The sequence below is a fragment of the Myxocyprinus asiaticus genome, chromosome 4 (genome assembly GCF_019703515.2).
Source record: "Myxocyprinus asiaticus isolate MX2 ecotype Aquarium Trade chromosome 4, UBuf_Myxa_2, whole genome shotgun sequence".
NCBI classification, from domain to species: domain Eukaryota; kingdom Metazoa; phylum Chordata; class Actinopteri; order Cypriniformes; family Catostomidae; genus Myxocyprinus; species Myxocyprinus asiaticus.
The window spans coordinates 61,252,501-61,265,291 of record NC_059347.1 but is presented as its reverse complement, the minus strand read 5'-3'; the positions used below and the strand labels follow the sequence as shown (position 1 = coordinate 61,265,291).

General features: G+C 39.3%; 1 protein-coding gene across 1 annotated transcript in view; it reads right to left on the bottom strand.

Moving 5' to 3' along the window:
• Positions 1–12,791, bottom strand: part of LOC127433126 (citron rho-interacting kinase-like) — a 154,815-nt gene that overhangs the window by 10,675 nt on the left and 131,349 nt on the right. The window contains exons 36-46 of the mRNA XM_051684799.1: positions 11,561–11,652; positions 10,888–10,992; positions 7,327–7,496; positions 7,188–7,229; positions 6,408–6,488; positions 4,366–4,501; positions 3,986–4,125; positions 1,216–1,308; positions 1,011–1,119; positions 773–901; positions 605–685 (exon numbers count right to left, since the gene is read on the bottom strand). Coding sequence (XP_051540759.1) covers positions 605–685; positions 773–901; positions 1,011–1,119; positions 1,216–1,308; positions 3,986–4,125; positions 4,366–4,501; positions 6,408–6,488; positions 7,188–7,229; positions 7,327–7,496; positions 10,888–10,992; positions 11,561–11,652 — 1,178 coding nt within the window. The remainder of the gene's footprint in view (positions 1–604; positions 686–772; positions 902–1,010; positions 1,120–1,215; positions 1,309–3,985; positions 4,126–4,365; positions 4,502–6,407; positions 6,489–7,187; positions 7,230–7,326; positions 7,497–10,887; positions 10,993–11,560; positions 11,653–12,791) is intronic.

Genomic DNA, 12,791 nt, shown 5'->3' with positions numbered 1-12,791 from the left:
ATTTGAGTTTCCACTTTGCTTCAAGTGCAAATAGACCTTTCATCTGAGATTCGTTTAACTTTTGGTTGCATTGTTTGTGTGAACAGACCTTTCGTCTGCAATTCATTTAATCTTTTCATTTCTTTTTGTTGTAAATAAACCTTCACTTGTGATTCATTTATAGACCTTTTATCAGAGATTAATTTCACTTAATCAGAGATTAATTTAGTTTCTGTAGTATAGCATGTATTTTAGTACATGCTAAAATTTCATTTAAAATTACCACTTTGCTCCCAGTGTAAAGAACTTTTGTCAGAGATTCGTTTCACTTTTTCAAATCGCTCTTGGTGTGAACAGATGTTTCATCTGAGAATCATGTACATTTTTCCTTTTTGTTTTGTTGTAAATAAACCTTCAATGTGTGACTCATTTTGAATATCTGCTTCACTTTTTGGTTGCATTCTTTGTGTGGTGAGAGCTTTCGTCTGCAAATAATTTAGTTTTTTCATTTTATTTGTGATAGAAATATTTCTTGTTGTGAATAGACCTTTCAATTGCGAATTGTTTCACTTTTTTTTCTTTCTTGGTACAAACAAGCCTTAACTATGTTTTACAAAAACATTACCGAAGGACAGCGGCAGACGACTCCATTTGATGTCATCGCTGCGACTCCTGCGGCCATACACGTCCACAAACACTCCAAACTCTGTGTGAACAATGACACACATTTATGAAACACACATTCACGATCATATTAAACCATCTCGTACAGCAGTCACGGTAGAACACATACCGTGGAAGCAGAGCAGATACTCGACTTTCTGCGGTGCGCTGGACACCTGGATGATGGAGATTGGGAAACTGTGTGACGAGGCGGCGAACACGGCGGAGGCCAGCGTCACGTCGTTCTTATCCAGGAACTCTGAACAAACATACACCCACACAACAACACTGAAACTGTGGAATCAAACCGTTCCAATCATGCTAAAATACACAATATAGCAACAGCAATGATGTGTTGATCAGCTCACCTTCTAGTACATATTGTTTCATCTCAATCTCATAAAACTTATTAGTGCCGATGATGATGCTGTATCCAGTGAAGTGAATACAGCTGCAGGGTTCAGACGTCTCGATCTCCTACAGAGAGAGAGAAAAACATACGATACACACATGAACAGAGGGAGGAATTAAACCCGTGTGCCCTGACATACATGTAGAGTGTTTACACGTCACCTTTCTAATGCAGAATTTGTTGAGCGTGTCATTGAATCTCAGGATGGTGATTTTATTGGGCATCGCAGCACAGATACACATTCCATTCTCAATCTGCAACACACATGAAAAATTATTTGTCATTATACTTTAATCCTACAGACATACAGAGTCCCGATTAGGCAAGATGCAATAAAACATTATGGTGGTTGCTTGGTTTCTATTTCTATCATATTGAACTGGACAGATATTCCTTAAGAAATTCATTATAATTTGCTGTGATTTTGCCACTTTTTCGTTATTTTACATGATGTGGGCAAAATTTTTACTTGACATCAGGGTCAGAAATGAACGGGGGAAAGGGACAAAAATCAGGGATGCACTGATCCGATACCTGGATTGGTATCGGCTCCGATACGGACCTTTTTTTAACCGGATTGGATATCGGTCTGAGGAGCCCGATCTAAATCGGATACTGTCAAGCTCCAAAAATGGCACAAAAGAACAGTAAAAGCACCATTAAAGAATTCCATATGACTCGTGCATTTTATCTAGAGTTTCTTGAAGACATAGGATAGCTTAGTGAATCTTAAAAGGCTGTGTTTGATAAATAATTATGTAGCCTGCATGCGCAGCCCGCTTCAGTAATTGAGCAGTGCTCTGTTCAGTCACACACACATAGCACATGCGGGCTGATGACATGCTGCTGTTGGCTTATTGACTCCAGCCAAGTCTCCTAAGCAACCAAATTGGCCCGGTTGCTAGGGAGGGTAGAGTCACATGGGATAACCTCCTCATGATCGTTATAATGTGATTCGTTCTCGGTGGGGCGCGTGGTGAGTTGAGCGTGGATGCCACGGTGGATGGCGTGATGTCTCCATGGCAACGCGCTCAACAAGCCACGTTGACGGTCTCAGACGCAGAGGCAGCTGGGATTCATCCTCCGCCACCCGGATTGAGGCGAATCACTACGTGACCACGAGGACTTAAAAGCGCATTGGGAATTGGGTATTCCAAATTTGGTGAAAAAGGGGAAAAATCAAAAATATTTAAATTTAAAAATATTAATTTCTACTGATCACTTTCACTGGAATCACTGTTAATTTTGCTGCTGAATTGTTCTTAATAGGTGAAATTTTTAATGTAATCATTTTTTGTTTTCTCTATTTTATAATTAAATAATGTGTAGTTAGATGTTTGCGTTTCGTTAAATATAAAAGAGTATTCCACACAGTGTGATATAGATATTATAAACTGATAAAGAAAAAAACAACAACACAGGTATCAGATCGGGATCGGCCGATACTGTGAGTTCAGGTATAGGAATTGGACCGTGATTGAAAAAATGATATTGTGCATCCCTAGCAAAAATGCCCTCGAAATTAAAAAAGTGCGAGCTAGAAATGCCCTCGTGAATTCTTTTATTATTTATTTTTTATATACATTTGATTTAGCTATTAACATTACAGTCTAGAGATAGACGATATATGGGTTTTACTGATTAATCGTTATCGATAGTTGCTTTTTGGAACTATCGGTTATCGGCAAAAATGTATATCGATAGTTGCCGATAGTTTCTTTTTTAATATTCCTCATCAATAAACCTCATCTGGTGCAACATATCTACAAAACTCTTCATATGGTGATTTTATAGCCTATAAAAAGCTTAATTTGGTAAATACTTGCATGTAGATCATTGTAATGGAGCCAAGTGTCTGTAATTTCACAATAAGAGGAATTTCTCCCCTTTTCTCCCTAATTTGGAATGCCCAATTCCCAATGTGCTCGAAGTCCTCGTGGTGGCGTAGTGACTCGCCTCAATCCGGGTGGCAGAGGACGAATCTCAGTTGCCTCCGCGTCTGAGACCGTCAATCCGCGCATCTTATCACGTAGCTTGTTGAGTGCGTTACCGCGGAGACGTAGTGTGTGTGGAGGCTTCATGCTATTCTCAGCGACATCCACGCACAACTCACAACACGCCCAACCGAGAGCGAACCACATTATAGCGACCACGAGGAGGTTACCCCATGTGACTCTACCCTCCCTAGCAACCGGGCCAATTTGGTTGCTTAGGAGACCTGGCTGGAGTCACTCAGCACACCCTGGATTCGAACTCGCGACTCCAGGTGTGATAGTCAGCGTCAATACTCGCTGAGATACCCAGGCCCAATTTAAGAATCTTGTAACCTCAATGTCTGTGCCCATCATAGTGGGGAAAGACTACAAAATTATTTATTATTCTATAAATTGATTTTTAAAATAAACTATCGGCCGATTAATCGGTTATCTGCCTTTTTCACCACCTTCGTTATCGTTTTCGGGGAAAACCCACTATAGGTCGACCTCTATTACAGTCCTAGTTCTGCATAGTATGGCATAAAATATGAGCTGATTTAATTCTTAGGGTAAAAGTAAAAAAATAAAAATCTATCTTAAGAATTTGTATTAATGAATTGATTAAATTGACATATTTCACATACACAGATTAGACAATTTATGTTTTAAATGTTTAGAAAAACAACGCCCTAATAAAGGTACAAAATGCCCCGGAAATCAAATCCAGGAGGCAAATATAACCCCTTACTGTAAAAGTTCATTTCAGACACTCAAATCTTGCCACATGGCACCTGGTTAGAACGTGGGTTATACCATTAGAAACAACTACAACTATAATATCATTTTAAATGCATTCGTCTAGAAAAAACAACTTTTATATTGAGTGAACATATACTGTTGACGTGTCTGAGCACATAAGGGCTGATGGGATAAACAGTATGGTCTGTGTGAATACCTTTCCAGAAGCGAACAGATGACAGCCCTTCACTGCTTCAAAGATGTATGGACTGAGATCAGGCGGAGCTGGAAGATGAGACTGAGCCAGAGAATGTTTAACACGCTTGATTTCCACCAGACACAGCGCTCGCTCCTCACCTGACACACAACACACACACACACACACACACGTTAATACGAATACTCTTTTTTGTGATCCTCCAACCATATTTGGAGGTAGTTGCAAACGCAGTAATTACTTCCACCTCATACGCTACCCCTAATTTTCTTTATAATTACATTTTTATTTGATTGAGCTTCCCACCTGCGTCACACCTGACCACTTGCGACTGGCTCACCCAAAATGAATGCAAGACATACAGATGGAGAGTAACTGACCGGTGATCATGAGCAGTTTGTCGAGGTCTTTGAGTATCTGTATCTGGAACACAGAGTCCAGTCCCGGGATGTGAGTCAGAGAGTTTTTAATGACATTCAGAGCGTAGAGACCCTCCTCTGAGCCCACCAGCACAATCTGAAACACACACACACGGCCAGAGTGAAATTCTCAAGTCATATGATCAAGACAAAATGAATTAGGGGGGTATTTACACAGTCAGCATTGTAGTGTGAAAATGCGTCAGTTAGACGTCTTTGGCCGTTAGATGTTCTCAGGACATCAGTGTCAACAACATCCGATGTAATGAGGCCGTGTGGCAACAATGTATCAAACTGCTGATTGAAGAGTTTAGCTTTGCATAATGCCTACTGTTTCACATACAGTACTGTGGAAAAGTATGTGCCCCCATCCTGATTTTTCATACTAAATTGTTTAAACAAGATACAACATAAAACAAAACCGGAGTAAACAAAATACAGTTTTCAAATACATCTATTTTTTATTGAAGCAAAAAAGTTATCCAACACCTATATCACCCCTGTGAAAAACTAACTGCCCCCTTAAACTTAATAGCTGGTTGTGCCAACTTTAACAGCAACAACTGCGACAAACACTTCCGATAACTGGAGATCAGTCTTTCACAACACTGTGGGGGAATTTCAGCCCACTCTTCTTTCAGAACTGCTGTAGTTCAGTCACATTGGAGGGTTTTCGAGCATGAACTGCCCATTTAAGGTCCTGCCACAGCATCTCAATCGGGTTCAAGTCAGGACTTTGACTAGGCCACTCCAAAACTTTCATTTAGCTTCTTTTGAGGCATTCAGAGGTGGACTTACTCCTATGCTTTGGATCATTGTCTTGATGCATAATCCAGTTGTGCTTGAGCTTCAACTCATGGACCGATGACCGGATGTTCTCCTTTTGGATTTTCTGGTAGAGAGCAGAATTCATGATTCCCTCAAAGCATCCCCACACCATCACACTACCACCATCATGCTAGACTGTAGGTATGAGTGTGTTTGATTTACGCCAGATGTAACGGGACCCCTGTCTTCCAAACAGTTCCACTTTCGACTCATCAGTCCACAGAACATTCTCCCAAAAGGTTTGAGGATCATCAAGGTGTGTTTTGGCAAAATTCAGATGAGCCTTAATGTTCTTCTGGGTTAGCAGTGGTTTCCGCCCCGCCATTCTTCCTTGGATGGCATTTTTGGCCAGTGTCTTTCTGATAGTGGAGTCATGAACAGTGATCTTTAGTGAGGCGAGAGTGGTCTGCAGTTCCTTGGATGTTGTGCTTGGCTTTTTTGTGACTTCCTGGATGAGTCGTCGCTGTGCTCTTGGAGGAATATTGGAAGGTTGGCCACTTCTGGGAAGGTTCACTACTGTGCCAAGTGTTCTCCATTTGGAGATAATGGCTCTCACTGTGGTTCTTTGGAGTCCCAGAGCCTTTGAAATAGCTTTGTAACTCTTCCCAGACTGATGTATTTCAAACACCTTTTTCCTCATCAATTCTGGGGTTTCTTTCGACCTTGTCATAGTGTGCTACTGGGTGAGACCTTTTAGCCAACTGCATGCTGCTGAAAAAGTTCTATTAAGGTGTTGATTTGATTGAACAGGGCTGGCAGTAATCAGGTCTGGGTGTGTCTAGTCCAGCTGAACCCCATTATGAATGCAGTTTCATAGATTTGGGGATTTAGCAACTAAGGGGGCAAATACTTTTTCACACAGGTCCAGTTGGTACTGGATAACTTTTTTGCTTCAATAAATAACATTATCATTTAAAAACTTTATTTTGTGTTTACTCAGATTGCCTTTGTATTATGTTAGATTTTGTTGGAAATTTTTAATCAATTTACTATGAGATATACATATAAACAGGATGGGGGCAAATACTTTTCCACAGCACTGTAACATATATTACATTTTTAAATAGTAGGTAGTATTCTGTGTATACTGTGCAGTATTCAGTAAACCGTATGCTAGCATTCCACCTGGAACGCATCTTTTGTGAACGCCCCGCTATAGTATTACTGTGCTGTACCTGGTCAGTGAGGGGTAAAGTACAATTAATATCCAGCCGGTCATCTCCCTCCAACTTCAGCAGAGAGTTACCCAACAGTTTCTGTACAGAGAGAATAAAAGATAGAGAGGGAAAGAATTAAAATCAAACGCACTCACACGTCAATCTTAGGACGCTTTAAATGCAGCAGTCAAGCAGAGACGGCTTTTACAATGAGAGCACACAGACATAAACACTTACAGTGGACCGGACTGTACTGAAGGGGGCAGCAGAGAGCAAGAGCGTTTGTTTTGACAGTCTGACAGTGTTTCCTGCACAATTCTGATTCTGTCTCTGCACTTCACATTGATGCAATGGAAACTAAGTTGTACAATGGCTATAACTTTCCACAGATGTGGTTAGAAAGCGATTATATCACACTGGTGCTACAAAGTGAATTAGCGCTCTGCACACGGTCATCTACTACAAAGAGAGCGTGCAATGCTCATGATGGTGTTTTCCTTTAATGAGTCGAGGAAACACTCGTGTATCTGTGCTGTTGAGAGATGTGGAGTGATGACATTCATTCTGTGTGTCTTGGAACACAGAGATGGAAATATGACCTCACGACCTGACAATGCAAGCAACACACACACACACACCAGACAGAGGAGAGAGGTGCATGCTGGGTAACAGTAGTACAGGCAAGTATGGGCTCTGTGTGTGTGTGTGTGTGATGGCTTTATTTCTCTCTCAATGACCATTGGACGATCCGAGCAGCAGACAGGATGAAGCACATGAGCACACCTGTGATGTGATTACCTGAACCAGTGGTGAGAGAGTCTTCTGTCTTTTAGCACCTGCCTATAGCGTACACAACACAATACACACTTCTACTGTTAGAGTATCACACTCTCAGTGTATCTGAGCACATACACAGTAGATGCAAATATTCACTCACAGCATCTGCTTCAGTTTTTTCTCGTGATCCTCTGCTGCCCGCCACCACTGACTCCAGAACAGCCACCCAGCGCTGCTTATCAGGGAAACTGGGCGCCATGAAGTACAGAGACTGACCCGGCCAACAGGTGGTGTGAGGATGAGACTCCAGCTTCAACACATACGGGATATCTGCACATCACACAAACAGAAGGTTAGAAAACAGCGACTTTCCATTGACAAATTTCTTCCATTTAACGCATTGTGTTCAGGACAATTTCCCACACAAATTCTCATTAATGTAACTAAATAAATAAATAAGAAAAATCTAATAATAAATAATTAATCTATTTGATCATGTATAAAAATAATACATATAAAAACGAAAAATTATATATTTCTAACTTATATAACAATAAAGCATATTTTCCGTAACTAGTCCCTTACAAGTCCAATTATTAGTCATTAATTACTGTCTAATTTCTGATCCTTAAAATAAAGTGTTACCTTTTATTTCACTAGATGGTAAAACCTATTTTTCAGGGTGCCTGTGTAGTTCAGTGGTAAAAGACGCTGGCTACCACCCCTGGGGTTGGCTAGTTCACTAGTTCGAATCCCAGGGCGTGCTGAGTGACTCCAGCCAGGTCTCCTAAGCAACCAAATTGGCCTGGTTGCTAGGGAGGGTAGAGTCACATGGGGTAACCTCCTCGTGGTCACTATAATGTGGTTCTCGCTCTCGGTGGGGCGTGTGGTGAGTTGTGCGTGGATGCTGAGGAGAATAGCGTGAAGCCTCCACACGCGCTATGTCTCCGTGGCAACGCGCTCAACAAGCCATGTGATAAGATGCGCGGGTTGATGGTCTCAGACGCGGAGGCAACTGAGATTTGTCCTCCGCCACCCGGATTGAGGCGAATCACTACGCCACCACGAGGACTTAGAGCGCATTGGGAATTGTGCATTCCAAATTAGGTGAAAAAGGGGAAAAATCAAAAACAAAAAAAGAGAAACCTATTTTTCCTCTATCACCTTCCGAACTGAAATGTAGGTGGCGCTCTAACACATTTTAGCCCTCACAGATGTGCTCGTCCATAGACATTCAGTCTATTTTTCAGTTCATGCACCACCCCCATTGTTTCATTGAATATCTCGGCCTCTGAGTGGACTAGAAGCTCAATCTAGGTGTCATTACAAAACTGAGATCCTCCCCTTTGTGGTGATGTACACAATTTTATCATCGAAGGCCAATAACATTATTCTGATGATTTGTTTTGCATGCTTTTTCTGCGGGACTGCATATTTGTTCTGGACATCTAAGATATAACATTGCATTATTCACACAAGCAAGCTCACAGACAAGTAAACCATGGCTTATTTTTAGGGATCTCCCTAAGGTAAAAGCAGATATAAGGTTTTTAGCTATTTGGGGCTTACAGGATCAGCTATCACAGCATTTGTATTTTTCATATTGCACTATTTAATCCCTTTCGGTGGTATTTTTGCACCGAGCACAACCTTGTCTGTATAGTGTTTGATAGGGCTTTTCTTGTTATCTTTCATTTTTATTGTTTTACAATGTATTATTTAAGATAATTTCCCACCCAAATTCACTTTAATGTCATTAAAAAAATAGATATAGAATCTCATATAATAAATAATAGCGAATAAAAATAATTATATAATATCACATATAATAAATAATAATTTATGAAAAACAATATTATATTATATCAGAACAGGTTAACTTGACGGTTCTGTTTTATTTTATACATTTATATATTGTTATTTTTCATATTTTATGTTTTACAGTGTATTATTTTAAACAACTTCCCACCCAAATTCTTATTAATGTAGTTAAAATAATTAATAACAAATAATAATACATAAAAATATTGATATTTTATATTATTATATCAGAACGGTTTAAACTGATGGGTCTGTATAATGTTTTACATAGCAATTTTATTGTTATTTTTCACGTTTATTATGATTTATATATTAAGACAACTTCCCACACAAATTCTCATAAATATATTTAAAATAAATAATATATTATATTTATTAATAATGTATAAAAATAGTCATATACATTACTGTACAGTTTTCATTATAAATAATTTACTTATCATGATATTATTAGTTATACTGTCTTTAATTTATGCTGTTTTTAATTAAAAAAAATAATATTAATTGTTTAACAGTAATTTTTATGTGCTTAGTTGTCATGAAAATAATGTCACATTGCAAAAAAACAAATCTAAAATAAAAACAGGCTTGATTTTCTTTATGTAAACATATATTATTATTTAAATTCCTGAAATAACGGCATTAAATAAGTATTGTAAAGCAATAGCTACTTAGTAACCGTGTTCTTCGTCCTAGGGACTTTTAATTTTCTGTTTGTTTTTTTTAGAGACTTCTTGATTTTTCACTACATAACGCATTGTGGCAATGGCGTATTCACAACGTGAGATGCACACAAGTTAGTCGTGTTGAATATTTGAGTTTAGCAATATAAACAGAATCTGAAAATCTGGATGTTTTTAGCATTGATGTGTACATTATACTGACGTGTTAAATGTTCGCTGTGTGGTGCAATAACAGACAGAAATGTTAAACCAATGCAAAAAGTTTTGGATTTATGTTATTTTGTTTTTTACTACCCCTCCCCAGCCCCCTCCAACCACCATATAGCACCGTTCACCGGCGATGATTGGCCCTTAAAGGGACAGTTTACCCAAAAATGAACATTCTCTCATCATTTACTCACCCTCATGCCATCCCAGATGTGTATGACTTTCTTTCTTCTGCAGAACACAAATGAAGATTTTTAGAAGAATATTTCAGCTCTGTAGGTCCATACAATGCAAGTGAATGGTGACCAGCACTTTGAAGCTCGGAAAAGCACATAAAGGCCGCATAAAAGTTATCCATACGACTCCAGTGGTTTAATCCATGTCTTCTGAAGTGATATGATAGGTGTGGGTGAGAAACAGATCAATATCCAGAAAAGTCCTTTTTTTACTATAAATCTCCACTTTCACTTTCACATTCTTCTTTTGTTTTTGGTGATATCGCCAAAAACTACTGGGCAGGGAGGAGAATTTATTATTAAAAAAAATTTTTAATATTGATCTGTTTCTCACCCACATCTATGCATTAAACCACTGGAGTCGTATGGATTACTTTTATGCGGTCTTTATGTGCTTTTTGGGGCTTCAAAGTTCTGGTCAACATTCACTTGCATTGTATGGACCTACAGAGCTGAAATATTCTTCTAAAAATCTTCATTTGTGTTCTGCAGAAGAAAGAAAGTCATACTCATCTGGGATGGCATGAGGGTGAGTAAATAATGAGAGAATTTTAATTTTGGGGTGAACTGTTCCTATTTAATGACCGCAACAGCCCTAACCTGGACATGTCTTCATGAGATTCATCCCTTCATTCACAACTGGCAACCATAAACAGCTGAACTCAACTTTACATACACCCCTAAATAACAAGTTCTTTCTCATCTTGACTTGTTTGGGTCTCACACTGCCAGATCTAATAAACATATAAACAAACAGATTTCATATTTCCGTACCTGATTTCGCTGTGTTGATGAGTTCAGACGCTCCGACAGCTCCATGTACGGTCACCTCACCGTCAGGCAAACACAACTCGAACTCCTCCTGAGGCTTCACAGAGTCTGAAATACAAACAACGATAGTTCACAACTCAAACTATTTCATATTTTCCATTTATTTGCAATTTAGGGTTAGGGAATTTCACTTTGGGGCGGGCAAATGCGAGAAGTGGTGCTCCTCGTGAGTATTGACGCTGACTATCACCCCTGGTGTCGCGAGTTTGAATATAGGGTGTGCTGAGTGACTCCAGTCAGGTCTCCTAAGCAACCAAATTGGCCGGTTGCTAGGGAGGGTAGAGTCACATGGGGTAACCTCCTCGTGGTCGCTATAATGTGGTTCTTGCTCTCAGTGGGGTGCGTGGTGAGTTGTGCGTGGATGCCGCGGAGAATAGCGTGAAGCCTCCACACGTGCTACGTCTCCGCGGTAACGCGCTCAACAAGCCACGTGATAAGATGCGCGGATTGACGGTCTCAGACGCGGAGGCAACTGAGATTCATCCTCCGCCACCCGGACTGAGGCGAATCACTACGCCACCACGAGGACTTAGAGCGAATTGGGAATTGGGCATTCCACACTGGGGAGAAAAAGGGGAGAAAAATAAATAATGAGCGACCACAGAATAACATTTACCTTCCGTCGGTTCAGACTCATAGATTGATACTTTGGTTCCGTCCAGTACAACATACTTCCTCTCCCAACCTTGCTGTCCCCTCTTTCTATTCCTACGGGACAAAAACACAACACACATCAAACAGCAACTTCAACTAAATTAAGTCCAAATGTATTTTATGACACATTTTATACATTGTAAACCAAGACTTTTTCGCTCTGTTGGATATAAAGGGATAGTTCACATAAAAACGAAAATTCAAAGATCACGTCAAACGTTATCTCCGTGTCTGACTGTGACATTGCAGGTTTGTGTGCATTTGCAAATGAGAAAAATTACTCAATTTTCGACCTGTTATTAACACAAAGCTATCATCTGACTTCAGAAGCCTTGGAAAATAGCATACAAATCGAATTGACAACTTTTATTACACTTTTGTAGTGCTCGTTTCGTAGGGATGCACCGATATGAACATTTTTGCCCGATACCGATATTAACAAAAACGTACAGGCCAGTACCGATATTTAGCCACTTACCTTATTTTGTCATCAGATCACTGTTTTACTTTGGAATTATGCTTTAAAAATGTACAAAGAGTAACAAATCTTTTTCACATTTCTAACAATAGAATAGAAGATATAAGGATTAAAAAGATACCAAAATAACTAAATATGACAACATGATGATTGATGAGGAAAAAAAGGTTATTTTGTGCTTCTTAAACATTTTGGCACATCTGTTTTAGCAGTGCAAAACAACAGTACTCACATTTACGTGTATGCACTGTATGTGATAGAACATTACAAATTTATACTATGCATATGTTGGGCAATTCCTCGGAAATGTCAACCACATCATGGAAAAACACAAAGTTATAACCAAAGGAACAAAACCTCCTTTTAAATACTGCATTATAGTGGTAAAATGAATAATGCCGTCTAGACCGCTAGAGGGCGCCGCTTGCTCACACAGCCTTTTAAAGTTTAGTAATCATGCAAGGCCATATTGCAATTTCGATCTTAATTCAATCAGTGATGCAGCATTATTAAATAACATACCGATGTCTAAGATGTATAGGTGCCACTTTCACAACTGTCACGTCTGTAACAATGTTTTTTTCCTCAATGTGAGTAAGAGAAAGAATAAAAATTAAATATTACATGTTCTAAGGAGTGCCAACCCTTCATATCGTAGCTATAATTTTTTATGGATTGAGTTTTTGCAAAGTGTGTTACTAATTAATAATAAATC